The sequence below is a fragment of the Hypomesus transpacificus genome, chromosome 22 (genome assembly GCF_021917145.1).
Source record: "Hypomesus transpacificus isolate Combined female chromosome 22, fHypTra1, whole genome shotgun sequence".
Taxonomy (NCBI): Eukaryota; Metazoa; Chordata; class Actinopteri; order Osmeriformes; family Osmeridae; genus Hypomesus; species Hypomesus transpacificus.
The window spans coordinates 12,192,413-12,217,125 of NC_061081.1; the positions used below are offsets into that span (position 1 = coordinate 12,192,413).

A 24,713-nucleotide genomic window follows, 5' to 3' on the forward strand; every position below is an offset into this window, starting at 1 on the left:
GCACCCTGAGTGATATACAGCACAGCCCCACAAAGACACGACACTCAACAGTCTGCCAGTCACACCAATTACATGTTAACAGAATGGAGGATCAATAGAACAGAATGGAACAGCTGTGAATATGATAAAGAGAATACAGCAGAATGTTAAAAAAGGGACTGTAGTAGAGTATTATCCCATCAGTGATTGAGGGAATGAGGTGTGTTCAGTCTGGCTGTGATCCTCCTCTGGTTCTGCACCACGTGATGGTGGCTGTTTAAACACGAACCCTGACCCTGTTCTGCTGTTGTTAAGTGGCTACCTCCAAGGCATGAAGCTAATTTGATCACATTTGAAGGTTTTTTTCTGATAAGTTGAAAATAGTTGGTATATTTTGCGACTGAAAAGATGTTATCAAGCTTTTTGTAGTTCTGTATGTATGTACTACTCCACTGAATCCTGAATTGTGCGATAATGGAATGTGGTACATCTGGGTTCCATCTATAACTCTGTCTGACTGAATGTTCTAGAACGTTATAAGGTCAAATGTGATTTCAGTCGAGTTTTATTCTGAATATTCGGCAACATTCCTCATCTAGCTGCAGGGGGAATAAATAGCTGTATGATCAACACATTTACGTTTGGCAATGCATTTGAATGAGCTTCAGAAATACAAGGAAAGGTTCAACAGGATCTGTCGGTATACTGGAAATGAGTCCAAGTCAACCCTCGGGCTTTTCGTGTTTGCAAGTGTGTGTGTGAGAGAGTGTGTGTTTGCACGTGAGAGAGTGTACACTTTAATAAATCCGAACGATTTCCAGAACATTGTTTGAAGAGGCAAAATCTTTATGTTGATTTTCCGCGACATGTCCCCCCCAATAGTCAAATCTGGTCAAAATTTCCCCCCAATATATTGATATAAAAATATAAATGTATACGCTACGACAGGCAACCATGCACGCTGTCCGAAATTATCATAAAAAAATGAATTCGTCCCCCCCAATGTTGACTCAATGGCAACGGCCTTACTGTGGAATACATACTATATTTTAATATGTTGTATTCGAGAATTTACGTTCACGATTGACTATAGTTGAACGGAAAATGACAAGCCGTCTCATATATTTTGCTTGTAAAATACATGTTAGATATTCAGTGTAGTTAACGGTACCGCGAGGTGAATGTGGGCCTGACCTAGTGATAATTGGTTATCTAATTTACAGAGCGTCACTAACGCGTTACTACGCTATTACGGTAGTGACATTTCACCTGTTCAATGAAGCGGATAGTGGACTGGGCTATGAGAATGCACTCCTACCGGGGGATACTGCAGAACGTGAAGCTACATTTAAATCTTAATCTTTGACAACGTTTACGATTAATTATGAATGAGTGCAGTTTATTTTGAAGTCCTGTTCTGTCGGGTTGTCCGCTTGCGTCTCGGAGCAGCTTCGCCGTGTTGGAGCGTGGATGCCGTGATATTTTCTGACCCCTATTTTACGGAAGTGGTGCGCTCCGCCCGTGGGTGCAGGTCTAGCCAGTCTACGGAGATGGCACATCGTTATCTGACTAAGCGCAGTGGGACGGTCGCGCTCTGGCTCCGATATTAGACCGGTTATCGGTAACTGAATGACGGATATTGGAGGACGTTATTACGAGTGTAAAGTTGCCGTGTTAGTCTGTGGATCACCAGTATTGTCGGTGTCCGTATACGGGACCACCGGTCACGAGCAACCTGACAGCGCGAGCCTCCGATGACAACCTATGATGCAGAGGAACGTGCACTTCGCGTGTTTGGGAATGAGAGATGCGAACTAAGAAAGGACAACGGGGAGAAAACAGTCCAGTGACGTCGCAGTTCCTTCTCTGCTTGATTTCTATCGATTAACAAATTCAAGGCGATTTGAACTGGTCTGGTGGACAGACCATAATGATCATTCACCTCACGTCCAGCCTCGCGGCGTGAAGAGGAGCAGGGTTCCGCATGTTTCTGAGAGAACGAAGCTATATTGACAAATCATTTGACTTTTTTGTAGCTTTTCTCTCTACCTTGCCATCAGCTTTCTCAGTCTCAAGTTCCGCCACAGGCTAAAGCTATTTTTATCCATCATTAATTCATTTATCAAGCCTGAGGGCGAGCGTTGAGACCACATGGTGGCTTGTTTGTTTGGGTCAGTATTGAATCCGTCATCCAGAAGGACATGTGAGGGCGAGAAACACGGATGTTACGTGTTACTGGTCACACCTGGACTGGTCCGATAGCCAAAGCTGTTCTCACTTGATGGTGATATGGGTTCATTTTGACTAAGTATTTGAGAAGAATTAAATTCAAAATAATTCCAGATTATTTCAAGGGGAGAAGCTTAACAGCAACATGGTGTTATGTCATTTCTGAGGTGGAAATGGAGGTCCTGTAGAACATAGTAAACCGAAAGGACTAAAACCACATACCCGCCCACCAACCCCACCACCATCATCACCACAGCAACTGCGGAATGTTAGACGTGAGGATGAAGGAGTTGTGTCGTATCTGCGCCCGTGAGCTCTGTGGTAACCAACGCCGCTGGATCTTCCACCCGGCGTCCAAGCTCAACCTGCAGGTGCTGCTGTCTCACGCACTGGGCCGCGAGCTGACCCGAGACGGCCGCGGGGAGTTCGCCTGCTCCAAGTGCGCCTTCATGCTGGACCGCATGTACCGCTTCGACACGGTGATCGCCCGCGTGGAGGCGCTGTCCCTGGAGCGTCTGCACCGGCTGCTCCAGGAGAAACACCGGCTCAGCCACTGCATCGGCGGACTGTACCGGAAGACTAACGGGGAGGAGGGGGGGGGTCGCGGGGGGGGGGGGCCGCCGGCCGTGGACGGGGTAGTGGACATGACAGGTTTGACCCACGCCAAGTACTGCGCCCTGCTGCAGGATGACCTGGTGTACTCGCTGTACGAGTCCTGGGCGGAGGAGGGGCTGGAGGTCGGAGGTCACCACCCTCAGTGTCCGGTAGGGTCGGAGGTCACGGCGGGGTCTCAGCCCTACGGGGTGGGGGGGGGGCGCCCCCCGGAGGTGCCGCGGCTGCTTGGCGTGGCGCGTGGCGGACGCCGACTACGAGGCGGTCTGCAAGGTGCCCAGGAAGCTGGCCAGGAGCATTTCCTGCGGGCCGTCCACGCGCTACTCGAGCGTGATTGGTGGGAGTGTGATGGGGGGCGGGAGGGGGAAGGAGGAAGCCTCCGAGGAGCCTCCGTCCTCCCTCACGTTGGTCCCCGGCTCCAAGCCCCCCTCGCGGGCCTCGGACAGCGAGCGCACCCTGGTGGGCAGGGCCAGCTCCAGCCCTTCCATGGAGTCCCTGGAGGCGGCCGGAGAGCTTGCCCACATGCCTGCCTCCAGGGACGGACACAGGGGGCCAGGGTTCCACCTGGAGGTCCAGGAGGACCAGGCCTCGGACTGCCTCTCAGAGGAGCCCCTGGGGGGCCACACGAGGCCCTGGTCGAGGCCCGGGTCGGCCTCCCGCCTTTCCCTGACGCTCTGCTTGGCCCACAGCTGTGCTGTGTACCGGCCAGTCCTCAGCCCCAAGGGGAGCAGGCTCCCAGTGCTGCAGCGCCTGAGCCCCAGCAACGGAGCTCCCCGACTGGGCTTCCCTGAGCCGGAGCTGGGGCTGGCATACGGAGGTCTGGAGGGGGCAGGGGAGATCCACTGTGCTGTGGCCGATCTAGAGGCCCCCCTGATCAGGCTGGAGGGGGGTCTGGAGGGGGGTCTGGACCAGGCGGACATGGAGGACCTGTGGGATGATGTGTATGCAGAGTGCCCCCCGCCACCCCCCCACCAGGTAGAACAGACTAGGGGGTGGAACGTCACCGGAGAGTTTAACATTCCAGGAAACTGGAGCTTCTAACATTCTAGAACATTCAGATAAGAGTTTTACTAGCGTCAAGGTTCCAAAACATTCAGAAAGGCTGTTACCGGAACTTCTGACCTTCTAGAACGTTCAGATAGTTCTCACAGATGGTTCTATCCGTGATGAGACAAAGGAAAACAGGGATTAGAGTCGAGCTGTGCTCTTCACATCTAACTTAGTGGAGACCACAGGAGAGACGGGGGAACTCTCTAGTCAGCTCACAGCTCTGCTGGGCTTGGTTTAATTACTCCCTCCCATACTCTGGATGATTAGTTGGATAATCCATCTGTAAATCACTCAAATCCCACCTTCACATTAGGGGTTTGCGATAAAGAGCAAAATGTATGTGTGCTGCTCTTTAAAGTTCCTGTGTGTGTGTGTGTGTGTGTGTGTGTGTGTGTGTGTGTGTGTGTGTGTGTGTGTGTGTGTGTGTGTGTGTGTGTGTGTGCTCATTGTCTTTGTCTGGAAGCACATCACATGACCAGTCAGTTGTGTGTAAACTGGGAGAAACGGCATGACCTCAAAACGTGTGTGTGTGTGTATGAGTGTGTGTAAGTGTGTGAGTGTGTGTGTTTAATAGCCAGTCAGCCATGACACAGAGAGAGTTGAGCAGTGATGCAGTTTTAGCCTCTCATGCGATGTGTTACAGCACAACGTTATTCTGTCATTTCACAACTCTCAGTGAGCCTGGAGGCCTGGTGGAATGTGCTGACTCATCAGTCATCCCTACAGTCAGGTTTCTCTGCCTTGTAGTTTCATAAAAACGTAGACGTAACACACTGATCTCACGGTTAACTCACAGAGTCCTTGTGAGTACAGAGGCAGAGGGAGTGTGTGTGTGTGTGTGTGTGTGTGGTTCAGAAGGAACAGCTCCCAGGCCCTACAGACTCCAGATCAGTGGATCTGGGTTATGAGTGGAGAGATGCCATGAGGCCACTGTCTCCTAGACAGGCCCTACAGACTCCAGATCAGTGGATCTGGGTTATGAGTGGAGAGATGCCATGAGGCCACTGTCTCCTAGACAGGCCTACATTCCTCCTCACCCTGGAGGCTGCAGCCAATCAGAACACCTCACCCAGGAGCCAATCAGGCCACCCTCTACTCCAGCCCTGGCACTGGTTGGCTGCTGTCTATGACTCAAATAGCAGACCTCGGTCACTCATTCTGCGTAAACCAGAGATTATGACTATATGACTCTAGTCTACATTTAGTCATTTAGCAGACGCTCTTATCCAGAGTCTACTGTGTAGACCGCTGTAGAACTGGGTAACTGGGGTTAGGGGCCTGATCTGTTGGTGTTGTTACACAGGGTGGTATACATCAAGCTCACCCCAAGTATTTGACCCCAAGTAGTTGTGTTTTGGTGGATAGTATTTAATCAGAGCAGGTACAAGTCTGCTAGTGGGTGTGTTTGGTTCGGTTCACAGGGTCAGCCTTCTCTGTATGCATCTGATCTTTTTAGATGAGTGCATGTGAGAGTGAGTGTGTGTGAGAGGATGAGTGTGTGTGTGTGCGTATATGAGAGGAAGTCTTGTTTTTGTAGAGTGTTGTCCCCAGGCGTGCTGCATGTGAGAGCCCATGTACTGCTGCTGATGTGGTTATGTAAAGATGGTAGCGCCACAAAGCACTCAGGACACTCTCTCTCTCTCTCTCTCTCACACACACATCCTTGTGCTTTGGAGACTTCACTTTAGGGCTTTTAGAAGAGAACACACATAGATCATGAATATGAGCAGAGTGGCGGAACAAGACTGTTCCTGCTTCCTAACCCTGGTGAACACACATAGACACACACACATAGACACACACACATAGACACACACATAAACACACACACATAGACACACATATACACACATACAGTCCTGCAGGTTTTCTATTGTTTGAAAATATATATATTTCACATATTCAGCACACATACGATTGTTGCTGACATACCACTAAATCCCTATCTTTGTGTGTGTCTCTCTCTGTGTGTGTCTCTCTCTCTGTCTGTGTTTGTGTGTCTCTCTCGGTGTGTGTCTCTCTCTCTGTCTGTGCTTGTGTGTCTCTCTCTCTGTGTGTGTGTGTGTGTGTGTGCAGACCCTGATCGAGGAGCAGCAGAACCAGCTGGACCAGTATGAGTGTGCTGCGGGCCAGTGTGTGTGTGAGCTGCAGAAGGCCCAGCAGCAGGTCCAGTCTCTCCAGAACAAGATCCACGAGAGCGAGGCCAACAACACGGTACACACACACACACCTTAGAAACACACACACCTTAGAAACACACACTTTCTCTCTCTTTCTTTTTCTTTATTTCTGTCTCTCTACCTACTTACCCAACTAACCACTTACCCACCCAATATGTGACATATACAACATTATCCATCTCTGCCCCCCCTCCCTCCCCCTCCTCCCCCTCCCTCCCCCCTCCCCCTCCTCCCTCCCCCCTCCCCCCTCCTCCCTCCCTCCCTCCCTCCCCCCTCCCCCCCCTCCCCCCCCTCCCCTCCCTCCCCCCCTCGCTCCCTCCCCCTCCCCCCTCCCCCTCCCCTCCCCTCCCCCCTCCCCCCTCCCTCCCTCCCTCCCTCCCTCCCTCCCTCCTCCCTCCCCCCCTCCCCTCCTCCCTCCCCTCCCTCCCTCCCCCCCTCCTCCCCTCCCCCCCCCCTCCTCCCTCCCCAGAAGCTACAGGAGAAGCTGGCAGAGATGGAGGTGGAGCTGAGGGCCGTCCGCCAGGCGGCCCAGCAGCAGGAGAGAACCATCCAGGGGCTCAGTGACTCTGTCAGCACCAGGGACAGCGAGGTGGGCGGGGGGCCTGTGGGGGTGGGGCCTGTGGGGGTGGGGCCTGTGGGGGGGGGGCCTGTGGGGGGGGGGGCCTGTGGGGCCTGTGGGGGTGGGGCCTGTGTGCACAGCTGGCCGCATGGGTGTGTGTTTGATGTGTGTGTGTGTTTGATGTGTGTGTGTGTATGATGTGTGTGTATGATGTGTGTGTATGATGTGTGTGTATGATGTGTGTGTGATGTGTGTGTGTGTGTGTGTGTATGATGTGTGTGTATGATGTGTGTGTATGATGTGTGTGTGTGTGTGTGTGTGTGTGTATGATGTGTGTGTGTGTGTGATGTGTGTGTATGATGTGTGTGTAGTATGGTGTAATAAAGCCCTGTATGACTCAGGCCCAGGAGCTGTACCAGGTGATAGAGGGGCAGAACGCCACCTTGTGTAAGCTGAGAGAGATGGCTCATCGCACACAGGTCACACACACACAGGTGAGGCCTCTCACACACACACAGCATACACTACACACACTACACACACAGCTTACAGCTTATACATTCTCTCTATCTCATCGTCTCCAGCTTGCTCGCCCCATCTCTCTCTTTCTCTCTCCATCGAACCTTAATGTTATAATATATATCTCCCCCCACCCTTTCCTCACCCCCCCCTTCCCTCCCCCCCTCCACCCTTTTCCTCCCCCCTCCTCCCCTCCTCCCCTCCCCCAGTCCCAGGCTCCAGAGGGGGGTGGTGAGGCTGGCATGGTGACCCGGCTCCAGGCTGAGCTAGTGGGGGTGCAGAGCTCCCTGTTCTCCCTGGGTCTGGAGCTGGAGGCGGGGCAGCGCAGCCTGAGGCAGAGCCAGAGGCAGGCAGAGGACCTGGGCCGCACCAGGGACAGGCTCTCCTCCGACCTGCAGGAGGCGCTGCAGCACCGCCAGGTCACCCAGAAACACAACCAGGTCTGTGGGGGTGGGGGTGTAGTGTGGGTGTGTGCATCTCTGTGTGTGTGTGTGTGTATGTGTGTGCATCTCTGTGTGTGTGTGTGTGTGTGTGTGTGTGTATGTGTGTGCATCTCTGTGTGTGTGTGTGTGTATGTATGTGTATGCATCTGTGTGTGTGTGTATATCTCTGTGTGTGTGTGTACCTGTGTGTGAGCTGTCCGTGCTCCTGGTGCAGGAGCTGTGTGCAGCGCTGCAGCAGGGCTCCAGAGAGCAGCAGGAGAGAGAGAGCACCCTGAGGGAGAGAGAAGCAGAGAGTCTCTCCCTGCTGCAGGAGAGAGACCGCAGCATCACCCAGCTCAAACAGGCCCTGCAGGACAAGGAGAGACAGCTACAGGTAACACACACCCTCTCTCTCCCTCTCTCTCTCTCTCTCTCTCCCCTCTCTCTCTCTCTCTCTCTCTCTCTCTCTCTCTCTCTCTTTTCTCTCTCTCTCTCATGAGATCTCAGTCTGCCTTTATCTGTGGAGTGGGACACACACTCACGCTCAGCCCCCTCCCCTGTGTGTGTGTGTGTGCAGGAGTGCTGTGCTGAGCAGGACTCTGTGACCAGGCCCAGAGATGCTCTCCTGGAGAGACTGAGGGAACGCATCAAGGAGCGAGACACAGCCCTGGAGGTAACACACACACACACACAGCCCTGGAGGTAACACACACACACAGCCCTGGAGGTAACACACACACACACACAGAGCCCTGGAGGTAACACACAAACACAGCCCTGGAGGTAACACACACACACAGCCCTGGAGGTAACACACACACAGCCCTGGAGGTAACATACACACACACACACAGCCCTGGAGGTAACATACACACACACACACAGCCCTGGAGGTAACACACACACACAGAGCCCTGGAGGTAACACACACACACAGAGCCCTGGATGTAAAAAAAACACACACTTACATGTTTACACGCTGACACTCATTTATAGCAGCACTTTTTGGATGATCAGAAACACTTCACAACAGTTCCTCATGTGTGTGTGTGTGTGTGTGTGTGTGCGTGTGCGTGTGCGTGTGTGGTCCTCAGAGGTCCATCGATGAGAGGTTTGTGTGTGTGGAGGAGAGGGAAGTGCAGGTGAGGAGGCTGCAGACGGCTCTGAGGGACAAGGACAGAGACCTGGAGAGACTTCACAGCATCCTGACTAACAACGAGGACACTATCACGGTACACGCACACACACACAGTGTAGTTTCTACCTTTAGAAACTTTTGTATTTTTGTAAAATATTTGTTTTTGTAAAACAAAAAATAAAACAACCCTTAGAAACTATTTTCGTTTGTCAAATGTATTTTTCGAAACTCTTTGTTCAGAGCCTGGATGCCCTGGTGCACAGTAAGGAGCTGGACTTAGAGAAGTCAAGTGAAGCCTTCAGGAACCTGCAGGGGCTGAAGACTCAGGAACAGGAGACACACACACACGCCCTCAGAGAGAGAGACACACTCATTACACAGCTGCAGAACGCCCTGGACACACACAGTCAGGAGACACAGGTAACACACTCACACAGCCAGACACACACACAGCCAGACACACACAAACACACGCCGCTTTGTTCCTGCGGTACACAGCTTGAGTCCCCAGACCAGTCCCCAGACCAGGCCAGTGTAAGCAGACACACCTGGACTGGGAAACAACAGGAGTGCTGACCTTGCCCTTCTCTGTGTGTGTGTGTGTGTGTAGGAGCTGAGGGCCCGCCTGCTGACCCAGACCCAGGCTGGGCCCGGGGGCGTGCTGGACGAGCTAAAGGCCAGGCTGCTTCTGAAGGAGCGTCTGTTCCAGGAGCTGGTGTCGGACCGCGGGCGCCAGGCCCAGCTGCACCAGGCCCAGACCCAGGACCTGCTCAGCACCATCAGCACCAGGGACCTCAGCCTCCAGGTACAGGATACACTCCATCAGCACCAGGGACCTCAGCCTCCAGGTACAGGATACACTCCCCCCCCCCCTCCCCCACCCACCCTCGCGAGGCAGGGGACCTCAGCCTCCAGGTACAGGATACACTCCCCCCCCCCCCCTCCCCCACCCACCCTCGCGAGGCAGGGGACCTCAGCCTCCAGGTACAGGATACACTCCCCCCCCCCCCTCCCCCACCCACCCTCGCGAGGCAGGGGACCTCAGCCTCCAGGTACAGGATACACTCCCCCCCCCCCCCCTCCCCCACCCACCCTCGCGAGGCAGGGGACCTCAGCCTCCAGGTACAGGATACACTCCCCCCCCCCCCTCCCCCACCCACCCTCGCGAGGCAGGGGACCTCAGCCTCCAGGTACAGGATACACTCCCCCCCCCCCCCTCCCCCACCCACCCTCGCGAGGCAGGGGACCTCAGCCTCCAGGTACAGGATACACTCCCCCCCCCCCCTCCCCCACCCACCCTCGCGAGGCAGGGGACCTCAGCCTCCAGGTACAGGATACACTCCCCCCCCCCCCCCTCCCCCACCCACCCTCGCGAGGCAGGGGACCTCAGCCTCCAGGTACAGGATACACTCCCCCCCCCCCCTCCCCCACCCACCCTCGCGAGGCAGGTAGGCAGGAAAGCAGACAGAAAGTAAAGGCTTTAATGTTTGGACTTGATCAACTGTGTTTGAGACCATAAACATGTCAACTGAACTGACCCTGAGCTGTCACCCTCCTCCCGCCCCCTCTCTCTCAGGACTGCTCTGATAGGCTCTCGCAGGTGATCGGCGAGCGCACCACCCAACTGCAAGAGCTGCGCCGGCAGCTGTCGTCACGGGAATGTGAGCTGGGCGAGCTGAGGAGGGAGAGAGAGAGGGAGGGAGGAGAAGAGAGGGAGAGACTGCAGGGCCTGCTGAAGGAGAAGGAGGCCTTCATACAGGAGCTGTTGAAGAGGCAGGAGGGAGTGATGAGCCCCTCCTCACCAGAGGGGGCAGCAGAGCGCCTGCAGGACGAGCTGCAGCTGCTGGTGAAGAAGGAGAGGGAGGCCCAGGTACATAGCCCCGCTCTTCATCATCATCACCATCATCATCATTAGCCTCTGAGGGGAATCACACAGCTACAACTTTCTCTCATCCTCCTCTCCTCTGGTTTGACCTCTCTCTCTCTCTCTCTCTCTCTCTCTCTCTCTCTCTCTCTCTCTCTCTCTCTGTCTGTCTCTCTCCTCCTGTCCTGCAGAGGGAGCTCTCAGCCCTGCGGGGCTCTCTGGTCCAGCTCCAGCAGCAGGCCCTGAAGCAGGGGGCTAGATTTGAGGGCCTGGCCCAAGGAGCTGCCACCAAGGACAGCATGGACCACCAAGTAGAGGACATCTGGAAATGCATTTGATTGTTACTGTTAAACACCTTTTGCTGTGGAATGTTTCATTGAATGTTCCCTTTCTCCCTCCCTCCCTCCCTCCCTCCCTCCCTCCCTCCCTCCCTCCCTCCCTCCCTCCCTCCCTCCCTCCCTCCCTCCCTCCCTCCCTCCCTCCCTCCTCCAGAGTGTGTTGGAGCAGCTGGTGTCAGAGTACCACTGTCTGAACCAAGCTCTCAGGGCAGAGAAGAAACTGTACCAGAGTCTCTCACAGCTCCACACTGGAGGAGACAGGTAGGACACACACACACACACCTGTTTCATCCGGACACTGTTATCACTGTGGATTCAGTTTGTTCTAGAGAGCTTTCTCTGTGTTAGAGTACCATCAATCCTGTCTCTCCTCCCTCACATCTCTCTTTTCTCCTCTCCCTCTCTCCATACCTCCTTGTCTTCATGTCCCCTCGCCCCCCCTCTACCCCCCCTCTGCCCCCCCCCCCTCCAGCCAGGAGAGGACCCAGGCCCTGCATACTGAGCTGGATTCTGTGCAGGCGCTGCGCGGGCAGCTAGAGGAGGTCCTGGCGAGGACCCGCAGCACGGCCCTGGCACTGGAGCGGGCGTCCGGGGGGCCGGACGGGGGGCCGGAGGGGGCCGGAGGTGGGGACGGGTGTGGGGGGCCTCCGGGGCTGCAGGGGCACTCTCACTAACTCTGTATGACCAGGACACACTGTCACGAGGGAGGGAGGGAGGTCTTACTTCCTGTCAGTGTTGCTAAGTAGAGTTTAGGATTTCCTCCACAAAGTGGCAACGTGCAACTCAAGATTTGTATTTTATTTATTAACATTTGGACTGTGAGTGAGTGTGTGTGTGCGTGTTGTTGTTTTTTTAAATACAAATATGCTACTTTATTTGCGACTTGCCTGTGTGTTGCTGTGCAGTGTTGTGTCGTGTATTGTTGTGTGTCTCACCACTGTGTCAACATTCAAGCCTTGTCGTCACGGTGATGCAACATGGTGTGTTTTAAGCTTCCTGTCTTAACAGTGCTACATCTTACCAGTCATCCATCTTCTCTTCCTATTCTGTCTCTATCTACACGCTATCAAATATGCAAGACAATGGCCAAGCTAGTGTGCAAGATGTTGAATCTTATTTAAGAATATTTTCATCTGCTAGTTTTAGTGCTTTAACAGAAAACCTTATGGTTGATTTCAAGTCTGGAAGACTTGCATGGAGTTAGCCAATGAGGAGCTTGCGGGTCACCGTTGCTAAGTAGAGTTTAATTATGGCGTTCAATTATCTAGCTGGCAGTTGTAGTTTAGTTGTGGAATTCTCCAGAAGCATGTTACAATCCTAGAGATACAGATAGCTTATCAACAGCTATAAGCTTAATATCAAGCATATTTAGTCTTAAAAAATAAAATAATTGTTAGGCCTGTAAAATAAATCACATAAATTGTGATAAACCAACATCCAGGCCAGATACTGAGTATCTAAATCACCTGCAGAACGTCTCCTTTTCCTCCACCTGTCACTTGAGATGGAACTCAACACATTTTTTCCCTTTTTTTTGTACTTGAAAGAATGGAAGAAAAATAAAACTGCAGTTTTTTGGTTTCTTCTTTGTTGAAATCCGATTGGTTATGAATTTCTTGTCTTTAACTGGGGGAGGTTGCTATGGGGATTTGCCAAACTCCTCCTCCCCCCCCTGCTCTCCTCATGGTGGGTCCGTTCCTGCTAGCCTGTTCCTCTCCTGTTCCTCTCCTGTTCCTCTCCTGTTCCCTCTCCTGTTCCCTCTCCTGTTCCTCTCCTGTTCCTCTCCTCTTCCTCTCCTCTTCCTCTCCTGTTGCTCTCCTGTTCCTGTCCTGTTCCTCTCCTCTTCCTCTCCTGTTCCTCTCCTGTTCCTCTCCTGCTCCTCTCCTGTTCCTCTCCTCTCTGCTCCTGTCTTGAGCGCCGTGTTCAAGGGTGCTTCAGAACACCCTCCATACCCTCCTTGTCTCAAATATCCACACACAGACTCACGCGCACACACACGCTCTCTCTCACACACTTTCTTCCCTGTGTCTTCAGTGACTTGGCACAAATAAGACCAGGGACTAACCAGGAACATTTAACAGTCTAAAACTAGCTATCCCTAAATACTTTCATGTTAATGATTCATCATTGATTCATCATTTGTAATGAATGTTAAACACCATGAACACCAGAACAACTTACTACAAGAGGATCCTCCCCCCTCCTCCCCCCTCCTCTCCCCTCCTCTCCCCTCCTCCCCCCTCTGCCTCATAACCACATGCATGGTGTTCTACCTGTCTGCATGGCTGTGTGATGTCACTGAATGTGATGTCACTGAGTGTGATGTCACTGAGTGTGATGTCACTAAAGTGCACCCTATGATGTCAGTCTGGGAAGATACCTTACTTCCTGTAAACGCTGTCTGTTTCTATAAAGTCATGAACCAACGTAACCACAAGGTTACAAAAGCAGCACACACACATCAACAATCTGAACAACACACACCACTACACACTGACCCCAGACACACTAAGACACTGAACCACACACACACACACTAAGACACTCTAAACCACATTCACTAACAATGAACCGCACACAACAGCAACACACACACACTTTCTGTGTGGGGATAAATATACAACACACACACCTTCCACCTGCAGAAGTGATATTCTACTGAGTATTTACCAACATAACAAGTGATTTGAGCATGAGGCCACCAGGTGATCTGGTTGGTTGAGCGATGTAAGCTCTGGTACTGTCTGACACACAATCAGACATGTCAGCAGTCTGTCTTTCACTTGATTTGGTGCTCATTGCTCCAGAAACAACCGGCCTCTCCGACACACACACACACACACCACCCTTGCACACACACACACTGTAAAAACTTCCTGGGATTCTACTCATAGGCAGTGGGTGTTTGTTGCATGCAACAATGTGTGTATTTAGTGTGTGTGTTATTTTTATGGGTTACAAAAGGTTTCCCTTTGTTATTCCTGCCACATATAATCCACCCCACTACACACACACACACAGTGTGTAGGTGTGTGTATACGTGTGTGTATTCACCCGCTCTCCTATTGGAAGATAAAGAGTTCAATAGTGTTCCGTTAGGAGGTTTGACATTCCTCTCTAGGGACTCAGGCATGAGAGTATAAACACTGCCTCTACTGGGGTAGATACCTCTGCCTCTACTGGGGTAGAGACCTCTGCCTCTACTGGGGTAGAGACCTCTGATTCAGCTGGGGTAGAGACTTCTGCCTCTACTGGGGTAGAGACTTCTGCCTCTGCTGAGGTAGAGACCTCTGCCTCTGCTGGGGTAGAGACCTCTGCTGGGGTAGAGACCTCTGCCTCTGCTGGGGTAGAGACCTCTGCCTCTACTGGGTTAGAGACCTGTGTCCCAGCCTCTCTGTCCTCTCTCTATACCACACTGTTAAAGTGACTGTTAACACCCTAGGCTTGTGTGTTGTATATTATGCTGAAAGTTACAACAACTTTTAGTTGTGTTGTTGTTTTTGTCCTGAGATATTTTCTCGGCGGGGGGGGGTATCCAGATGAGTGGAAGGTCAGAGGCAGGGCTCTCTCTCACGCTCACAGGCACTCACACACACACACCTCTCACACACCTCTCACACACACAGGGCTGAGTGTGTGTCAGGGCAGGGCTGAATAGAGGTTGGGCCTACCGCTCGTGACATAACATTTCCCCTCAGTCGCATGACTGCAGCTGGAGTGATTCAGTCCAGGAAGACGAGGAAGAGAGGGAGGAGAGAGAAGAAGAGAGAGAGGGAGAACAGAAGGAGAGGTGGAGAGAGAACAGAAGGAAAGAGACTGAAAGAGGGTGAGCCGGAGGAAAGAGAGAGAGAACTGGAGGAGGAGAGGTGAGACACGGGGAAACAGAGAGTGAAAACAGGAAGAGAGAGAGGGAGAGAAGGGGCGAGCCAGAGGGAAGGAGAGAGCGCTCCAGTGCATCCTACAGACGTGTGTAACGAGACAGAAACATAAGTGATGTGTGTGTGTGTGTGTTCTGATCAGCTGGTTGTTGTGTTCCAGAGCTCAGCACGGAGGAGGAAGAGGAAGGAGATGATGAAGATGGCAGCAGTGATGAGTTCACAGACAGCATCGAGGACGATGAGGCCAGAGTTAGCTCCAGAACTCTGATCTCCTCTCAGGTAGGACTGCTGCTAACCTCCTCCTCAGATGGCTGCTTCAGCTGGTCTAACCCAACGTCTAGCTGTCTAGGTTCATGTTGTCTAGTAGTTGTCTAGTTTAATGTTCTCTAGGTTCATGTTGTCTAGTAGTTGTCTAGTTTAATGTTCTCTAGGTTCATGTTGTCTAGTAGTTGTCTAGTTTAATGTTCTCTAGGTTCATGTTGTCTAGTAGTTGTCTAGTTTAATGTTCTCTAGGTTCATGTTGTCTAGTAGTTGTCTATTTTAATGTTCTCTAGGTTCATGTTGTCTAGTAGTTGTCTAGTTTAATGTTCTCTAGGTTCATGTTGTCTAGTAGTTGTCTAGTTTAATGTTCTCTAGGTTCATGTTGTCTAGTAGTTGTCTAGTTTAATGTTCTCTAGGTTCATGTTGTCTAGTAGTTGTCTATTTTAATGTTCTCTAGGTTCATGTTGTCTAGTAGTTGTCTAGTTTAATGTTCTCTAGGTTCATGTTGTCTAGTAGTTGTCTAGTTTAATGTTCTCTAGGTTCAAGTTGTCTAGTAGTTGTCTAGTTTAATGTTCTCTAGGTTCATGTTGTCTAGTAGTTGTCTAGTTTAATGTTCTCTAGGTTCATGTTGTCTAGTAGTTGTCTAGTTTAATGTTCTCTAGGTTCATGTTGTCTAGTAGTTGTCTAGTTTAATGTTCTCTAGGTTCATGTTGTCTAGTAGTTGTCTAGTTTAAGGTTCTCTAGGTTCATGTTGTCTAGTAGTTGTCTAGTTTAATGTTCTCTAGGTTCATGTTGTCTAGTAGTTGTCTAGTTTAATGTTCTCTAGGTTCATGTTGTCTAGTAGTTGTCTAGTTTAAGGTTCTCTAGGTTCATGTTGTCTAGTAGTTGTCTAGTTTAAGGTTCTCTAGGTTCATGTTGTCTAGAAGTTGTCTAGTTTAATGTTCTCTAGGTTCATGTTGTCTAGTAGTTGTCTAGTTTAAGGTTCTCTAGGTTCATGTTGTCTAGTAGTTGTCTAGTTTAAGGTTCTCTAGGTTCATGTTGTCTAGTAGTTGTCTAGTTTAATGTTCTCTAGGTTCATGTTGTCTAGTAGTTGTCTAGTTTAATGTTCTCTAGGTTCATGTTGTCTAGTAGTTGTCTAGTTTAATGTTCTCTAGGTTCATGTTGTTTAGTAGTTGTCTAGTTTAATGTTCTCTAGGTTCATGTTGTCTAGTAGTTGTCTAGTTTAATGTTCTCTAGGTTCATGTTGTCTAGTAGTTGTCTAGTTTAATGTTCTCTAGGTTCATGTTGTCTAGTAGTTGTCTAGTTTAAGGTTCTCTAGGTTCATGTTGTCTAGTAGTTGTCTAGTTTAAGGTTCTCTAGGTTCATGTTGTCTAGTAGTTGTCTAGTTTAATGTTCTCTAGGTTCATGTTGTCTAGTAGTTGTCTAGTTTAAGGTTCTCTAGGTTCATGTTGTCTAGTAGTTGTCTAGTTTAAGGTTCTCTAGGTTCATGTTGTCTAGTAGTTGTCTAGTTTAATGTTCTCTAGGTTCATGTTGTCTAGTAGTTGTCTAGTTTAATGTTCTCTAGGTTCATGTTGTCTAGTAGTTGTCTAGTTTAATGTTCTCTAGGTTCATGTTGTCTAGTAGTTGTCTAGTTTAATGTTCTCTAGGTTCATGTTGTCTAGTAGTTGTCTAGTTTAATGTTCTCTAGGTTCATGTTGTCTAGTAGTTGTCTAGTTTAATGTTCTCTAGGTTCATGTTGTCTAGTAGTTGTCTAGTTTAATGTTCTCTAGGTTCATGTTGTCTAGTAGTTGTCTAGTTTAATGTTCTCTAGGTTCATGTTGTCTAGTAGTTGTCTAGTTTAATGTTCTCTAGGTTCATGTTGTCTAGTAGTTGTCTATTTTAATGTTCTCTAGGTTCATGTTGTCTAGTAGTTGTCTAGTTTAATGTTCTCTAGGTTCATGTTGTCTAGTAGTTGTCTAGTTTAATGTTCTCTAGGTTCATGTTGTCTAGTAGTTGTCTAGTTTAATGTTCTCTAGGTTCATGTTGTCTAGTAGTTGTCTATTTTAATGTTCTCTAGGTTCATGTTGTCTAGTAGTTGTCTAGTTTAATGTTCTCTAGGTTCATGTTGTCTAGTAGTTGTCTAGTTTAATGTTCTCTAGGTTCATGTTGTCTAGTAGTTGTCTAGTTTAATGTTCTCTAGGTTCATGTTGTCTAGTAGTTGTCTAGTTTAATGTTCTCTAGGTTCATGTTGTCTAGTAGTTGTCTAGTTTAATGTTCTCTAGGTTCATGTTGTCTAGTAGTTGTCTAGTTTAATGTTCTCTAGGTTCATGTTGTCTAGTAGTTGTCTAGTTTAAGGTTCTCTAGGTTCATGTTGTCTAGTAGTTGTCTAGTTTAATGTTCTCTAGGTTCATGTTGTCTAGTAGTTGTCTAGTTTAATGTTCTCTAGGTTCATGTTGTCTAGTAGTTGTCTAGTTTAAGGTTCTCTAGGTTCATGTTGTCTAGTAGTTGTCTAGTTTAAGGTTCTCTAGGTTCATGTTGTCTAGAAGTTGTCTAGTTTAAGGTTCTCTAGGTTCATGTTGTCTAGTAGTTGTCTAGTTTAAGGTTCTCTAGGTTCATGTTGTCTAGTAGTTGTCTAGTTTAAGGTTCTCTAGGTTCATGTTGTCTAGTAGTTGTCTAGTTTAATGTTCTCTAGGTTCATGTTGTCTAGTAGTTGTCTAGTTTAATGTTCTCTAGGTTCATGTTGTCTAGTAGTTGTCTAGTTTAATGTTCTTTAGGTTCATGTTGTCTAGTAGTTGTCTAGTTTAATGTTCTCTAGGTTCATGTTGTCTAGTAGTTGTCTAGTTTAATGTTCTGTAGGTTCATGTTGTCTAGTAGTTGTCTAGTTTAATGTTCTGTAGGTTCATGTTGTCTAGTAGTTGTCTAGTTTAATGTTCTCTAGGTTCATGTTGTCTAGTAGTTGTCTAGTTTAATGTTCTCTAGGTTCATGTTGTCTAGTAGTTGTCTAGTTTAATGTTCTCTAGGTTCATGTTGTCTAGTAGTTGTCTAGTTTAATGTTCTCTAGGTTCATGTTGTCTAGTAGTTGTCTATTTTAATGTTCTCTAGGTTCATGTTGTCTAGTAGTTGTCTAGTTTAATGTTCTCTAGGTTCATGTTGTCTAGTAGTTGTCTAGTTTAATGTTCTCTAGGTTCATGTTGTCTAGTAGTTGTCTAGTTTAATGTTCTCTAGGTTCATGTTGTCTAGTAGTTGTCTAGTTTAATGTTCTCTAGGTTCATGTTGTTTAGTAGTTGTCTAGTTTAATGTTCTCTAGGTTCATGTTGTCTAGTAGTTGTCTAGTTTAATGTTCTCTAGGTTCATGTTGTCTAGTAGTTGTCTAGTTTAATGTTCTCTAGGTTCATGTTGTCTAGTAGTTGTCTAGTTTAAGGTTCTCTAGGTTCATGTTGTCTAGTAGTTGTCTAGTTTAAGGTTCTCTAGGTTCATGTTGTCTAGTAGTTGTCTAGTTTAATGTTCTCTAGGTTCATGTTGTCTAGTAGTTGTCTAGTTTAAGGTTCTCTAGGTTCATGTTGTCTAGTAGTTGTCTAGTTTAAGGTTCTCTAGGTTCATGTTGTCTAGTAGTTGTCTAGTTTAATGTTCTCTAGGTTCATGTTGTCTAGTAGTTGTCTAGTTTAATGTTCTCTAGGTTCATGTTGTCTAGTAGTTGTCTAGTTTAATGTTCTCTAGGTTCATGTTGTCTAGTAGTTGTCTAGTTTAATGTTCTCTAGGTTCATGTTGTCTAGTAGTTGTCTAGTTTAATGTTCTCTAGGTTCATGTTGTCTAGTAGTTGTCTAGTTTAATGTTCTCTAGGTTCATGTTGTCTAGTAGTTGTCTAGTTTAATGTTCTCTAGGTTCATGTTGTCTAGTAGTTGTCTAGTTTAATGTTCTCTAGGTTCATGTTGTCTAGTAGTTGTCTAGTTTAATGTTTTCTAGGTTCATGTTGTCTAGTAGTTGTCTAGTTTAATGTTCTCTAGGTTCATGTTGTCTAGTAGTTGTCTAGTTTAATGTTCCCTAGGTTCATGTTGTCTAGTAGTTGTCTAGTTTAATGTTCTCTAGGTTCATGTTGTCTAGTAGTTGTCTAGTTTAATGTTCTCTAGGTTCATGTTGTCTAGTAGTTGTCTAGTTTAATGTTCTCTAGGTTCATGTTGTTAAGTTTAATGTTATGTTGTTTATTGGTCTTTAGTTGAATGTTGTGTAATTAAATGTTTAAGTTAATGATGTTTAGCTTAGTGTTAAATTTAGTTTTGGCTTTCTTAGCTCTAGAGTAGCTACTCTGGGTAGGAGAGTGGCTGTTGTTTGTGCTGGAGCAAATCCTGTCCTTCTATCTCATTTCCTCTGTCTTTCTCTTCCCCCCCGCTGTCTCTCTCCCTCTCTCACCAGGTAGGGGGCGTGTCTGAAGGGCCAGGGGCCGCGGTGCCGACCCACAAGTCCGAGCGGCCTGGGCAGGTGAAGGTGCTAGAGGAGATGGACCCCCTGCTGGAACACACAAGGTACCTGCTGGTCTACCCTGCTGGTCTAACCCTAACCTGCTGGTCTAACCCTAACCTGCTGGTCTACCCTGCTAGTCTAGCCTGCTGGTCTAGCCTGCTGGTCTAACCTGCTGGTCTACCCTGCTGGTCTAACCTGCTGGTCTAACCTGCTGGACACACTGTGTCTCTATGCTTTCACACACTGCTTTAGCAGATGCTGTTATTCAGAAGCAATGTTGATTTGAGGGATCATGGAAGGGACTCATCCCTCCTTCCTTCCCCTGCAGGAGTGATCTGAGAGAGGAGGCCCTGAGAGAGGCCAGAGAGAGACCAGGGGGGCTGAGGCCGGGGCTGGGAGGAAAGCATCGAAGCAGGCTGAGCTTGGAGGAGGAGGAGGAGGACATGGAGGAAGATGAGATGGAGGAAGAGGAGGATGTGGGAGGAGCCTCTCGTGGGAAGCGTGGCGCCCCGTGTGTGAGGCTGAGAGAGGGGCAGAGCCTAAAGAGACGCTGCACACGCCCACACTCCCTGGACCTGGGCACCCTGCTGTCCCACCGCCAGGAACACACACGCACAGTACGTCGCACACACACACAGTCCATCACACACACAGTACGTCACACACACACACTTAAATGTCTGTGTTGCTTCAGCAGGCTATCTAGGGCTGTTTTCTTAGCCACTGGCTGGTTTATATAAGCAGTGAAATCCTGGCAGCTCTGCCTCTGTCCTCCTCTCCCCTCCCCTCACTCTCTCTCTATTTCCCTCTCCCTAGGAGGCGGGGCCTGGCGAGGTGGGTGGGTTCTGGCGGCAGGTGGAGGCGGGGCTTCGTGAGCAGGCGAGCCGTCTGCGTGCTGATTTGGCGCTGAGCCGTCAGGAAGGGAGAGAGCTGCAGGAGAGGCTCATGGTCTCCGAGGCAACCGTCCACGCCCAGGCAGAGCAGCTGAAGGACTACAGAGAGCTGCTGAGTGAGTCTCACACACACAGGTCATGTGTGTGTGTGTGTGCTAACCTGTGTGTGTGTGTGTGTGTGTGCTGACCTGTGTGTGTGTGTGTTCCCCAGCAGAGACCTCCGTGCCCCAGGCCAGTAAGCAGGTGCAGGTGGACCTGCAGGACCTGGGATACGAGACCAGCGGACGCAGCGAGAACGAGGCCGAGAGAGAAGACACTAGCAGCCCCGGTACCACTCACACATACACACACTCACACACATACTGACACACACACATTCACTGGCTAATTTGTCTCTTTTCTCATCTCCTCCTCCAGAGTTTGATGATCTGGAGATGTGCACAACCCTGTCCCACCAGCAGGACTTCGAGGGCGGGGGCTGGTACCATGGCGACGGCAGTGTGGGAGGGGCCTACGAGGAGGGGGAGGATCCGGGGCCAGACTCTCTCCAGCAGTTGGTGGAGGACTTGCGTTCTCAGCTGAGCCGCTGTCACAAGGTGATCCGCGGGCTGCAGCTACGGGTCCGCTCTCTCTCCTCCACCAGCGACTACACCTCCAGTCTGGAGAGGACCCCCCGCAAGGTACCACACACACACTCACAAACACACACACTCACACACACACACTCACACACCTACCCACACTCACAAACACACACTCTCACACACACACACTCACACACCTACCCACACTCACACACACACACTCACACACCTACCCACACTCACAAACACACACTCTCACACACACACACTCACACACCTACCCACACTCACAAACACACACTCTCACACACACACACTCACACACCTACCCACACTCACACACACACACTCTCACACACACACACTCACACACCTACCCACACTCACAAACACACACTCTCACACACACACACTCACACACCTACCCACACTCACAAACACACACTCTCACACACACACACTCACACACCTACCCACACTCACAAACACACACTCTCACACACACACACTCACACACCTACCCACACTCACAAACACACACTCTCACACACACACACTCACACACCTACCCACACTCACAAACACACACTCTCACACACACACACTCACACACCTACCCACACTCACAAACACACACTCTCACACACACACACACACACACTCACACACCTACCCACACTCACAAACACACACTCTCACACACACACACTCACACACCTACCCACACTCACAAACACACACACTCACACACCTACCCACACTCACAAACACACACTCTCACACACACACACTCATACACCTAACCACACTCACAAACACACACTCTCACACACACACACTCATACAGATGATTAACCCCTATCACTCTCAGCCTCCCTATGCTTTATTTTGTAAAATGTTATTCTAATGTGTTTCCTTCTCCTGACCACTCTTGTCCTGTCATCTCTGCTCTCCTCTCTTCTCTCCCACCAGGTTAACTGGGCCTTCGAGGCTTCCCCTGCGGCCAGCGGCCTGGAGGAGGATGAGGGCTGGGCCTCGGACAGCCTGGGGCCTCGCCTGGAGCCCAAGCCCAGCCGGGAGCTTCGGGAGCTGGTGTCCCGCGTGGCCTCACTGGAGGCCCAGCTCAAGAGCTCCAGGCTGGACGGGAAAGGAGGCCTGGCGGAGGAGGAGAAGTGTGCTACCTGGCCTGGGTGAGAGAAGGGGGAGGGAGAGAGAGAGAGACACAGAGAGAGAGACAGAGAGAGAGAGAGAGAGAGGGAGAGGGTTCCACAGACACATCCGTGTTTGCTGAGATGGAATGTTGAAGGCGTTCTGACCCCTCCCCTTCCTCCCCCCACAGAAAGTACAACACTCTGATCCAGGCGCAGGCTCGCGAGCTGTCACACCTGAGGCAGAGGATGAGGGAGGGCAGGGGGGTGTGCCACATCCTCACCCAGCACCTGGGAGACACCACCAAGGTACCTGCAGGCATGGCTAACTTAGATCAACAAGGGTTGGCTAATTTAGGCTAGCAAAGGATGCTAATGAAGGCTAACAAAGTACGCTAAAGTAGGCTAACACATGCTAATATAGGCTAACACAAGGTAACATAGAAGTGCATAGTTATATAAATATATAATATCATGCTATGCTAAGTAACATATATATGGTAGTATGTATCATATAGTAGTATGCTAGTGTAGGCCACATGGTATGATGAATAAAAAGGTTGCTCTTTGTTCTCTGTGGTTGTGCCAGGCCTTCGAGGAGCTGCTGAGAGCCAACGACATAGACTACTACATGGGGCAGAGCTTCAGGGAGCAGCTGGCCCAGAGCTCCGCCCTGGCTCAGAGGGTGGGCACCAAGATCAGCGGACGTAAGTGGCACTAACACACACACGCAGATGCACACACACGTCCCTCACACACAAACACACACACACACACACTGAGCTTCAGATAAGCAAAGGTGCAACCAAATTTACGTTCTTTGAATAAGCAGTTGTTGCCTATGTACGTTTTATACAACTCAATAATCAAACAACTCACATCTTTCTCTCTCCGTCTGGTCACTCTCTCTTCTCTCTTCTTCTCTCCTTCTTTTTCTTCTCTTCTTCTCTTGCTCCGTCCCTCCTCCCTCTCTTCTTCTCAGGCGATCGAGCAGAACTCCAGGATGACAAGATGGGCCACGAGCTGCTTGCTCTACGGTGGGTTGGTGTGTGTGTGTGTCTGTGTGTCTGTGTGTGTGTGTGTGTACTGTGTGTGTGTGTGTTGTCCCACTGCTCCTGGACTGCTCCTAATCTGAATGACACCTGACAGTAACCACACACACACACACTCGCTGTGTCATCCCAGAAGTTGCCAACTGCTCTCCTCCTGTGTATGCTGTAGGTCTGAGCCCTACATGATTACCAGGGCCACATGCAGTAAAGAGACGGCTTTTCTCCAACGTGTCGGACCAGATAAGCCGTGAGATGAACGTGTGTAGCCAAAAGGATTGGATGTAGACAAATGGTTATTCCTTTCCAAGCTTAGCATTTAAGCTGTAGGTAGCTATTCTATTGCTAGGTTAGCCTATAGCTTTATCCGCTTTATATTTTGTGCATATAGTTAGCACAAGTTAGCTTTTGGTTAGCTTTGCTTTAGAAAGGTTACCCATTTACAATTAGTTATTTAGCAGACGCTCTTATCCAGAGCGAACTCACGGTTAAGAATCGAACCGGCAACCTTCTGATTAATAGCCTGATTCCCTAACCGCTGAGTCATCTGACTCCCCTGTGACTGAGGTAGCTGACAGCCTGACCTGACCTCAGTGAGGGACTGGCTCACCTGCCTCCATTTGCTGAGCTCCAGAGATGGGACAGCAGGTCTCAGCTAATCCTCTCTGGGCTGCACAGAGCTGGGCCTGAGAGGAGGGGAGGAGGGGAGGAGGGTGAGACAGGGTGACAGAGGGGAGCTGGCTTGACCTAAGAGGCTCAAGTTCTGCTTCCTCTCTGTCCCTCCCTGTTTTCCTCTCCTGATGGGGTTATGTGATATCGACGTCTCTCCTTTCTCAATCTCTCTGAGTTCACTGGAGAGGCGGACGAGGAGGAGGAGAGGCAGAGGGATTTGATCCTGCGCTTGTTGGACTGAGACTGAGAATTGCACTGGATTACAAAGTCTGTCTTTTTGACGATTTTTACCTGATCTGTAAAGAAGTGGGACGTTGAGAACGTTAGCCGACGTGCGTGAGTCCCTCCTGTCTTTCTGCTCTGGAGCTCCACGGCCGAGGCAGCCTGGGCCTCGCGTCTAGCCCAGATCGGCTGTGCGTTCGTGGGCTTGTGTTGAGGGACGGATGGCCCCGCTGTGGAAGACCATGCTGTCTAAGAGCAGCCCTGTGTACCGGGAAGCTCTGTGGTCGTTCTCGGGGGGAGGGGAGAGGGGCGGGGCCAGAGGCGGGGCCAGGGGCGGGGCCTTGGACGCTGCCCTGGGCAGGGAGAGGTTGGCCCTCCGCATGCAGCTGCAACAGTAAGACGGAACACACACACACACAGACACACACACACACACAGACACACACACACACACATAGACACACACAGACACACAGACACACCGACACACACAGACACACACAGACACACAGACACACACAGACACACACAGACACACACAGACACACACAGACACACAGACACACACACAGACACACACAGACACACACAGACACACTGACACACACAGACACACACAGACACATTGGTACACAGGGACACACACACTCACCGACACATAGACACATTGGTACACAGG

At 49.9% G+C, this 24,713-nt stretch overlaps 1 protein-coding gene across 1 annotated transcript in view; it reads left to right on the forward strand.

The window, feature by feature from the left end:
• Window positions 1-1,261: 1,261 nt before the first annotated feature.
• The window catches only part of LOC124484036 (myomegalin-like), a 30,636-nt gene continuing 7,184 nt past the window's right edge, over window positions 1,262-24,713 (forward strand). The window contains 25 exon segments of the mRNA XM_047044719.1: window positions 1,262-3,014; window positions 3,016-3,795; window positions 5,947-6,084; window positions 6,520-6,639; window positions 7,011-7,103; window positions 7,338-7,568; window positions 7,786-7,944; window positions 8,128-8,223; window positions 8,645-8,782; window positions 8,929-9,108; window positions 9,299-9,493; window positions 10,265-10,558; window positions 10,744-10,863; window positions 11,045-11,151; window positions 11,363-11,514; window positions 14,929-15,047; window positions 19,419-19,528; window positions 19,795-20,083; window positions 20,283-20,475; window positions 20,571-20,687; window positions 20,777-21,039; window positions 21,916-22,133; window positions 22,283-22,400; window positions 22,681-22,798; window positions 23,074-23,128. Of these exon segments, the coding sequence (XP_046900675.1) occupies window positions 2,475-3,014; window positions 3,016-3,795; window positions 5,947-6,084; window positions 6,520-6,639; window positions 7,011-7,103; window positions 7,338-7,568; window positions 7,786-7,944; window positions 8,128-8,223; window positions 8,645-8,782; window positions 8,929-9,108; window positions 9,299-9,493; window positions 10,265-10,558; window positions 10,744-10,863; window positions 11,045-11,151; window positions 11,363-11,514; window positions 14,929-15,047; window positions 19,419-19,528; window positions 19,795-20,083; window positions 20,283-20,475; window positions 20,571-20,687; window positions 20,777-21,039; window positions 21,916-22,133; window positions 22,283-22,400; window positions 22,681-22,798; window positions 23,074-23,128 (4,943 nt within the window). The 5' untranslated portion in view covers window positions 1,262-2,474.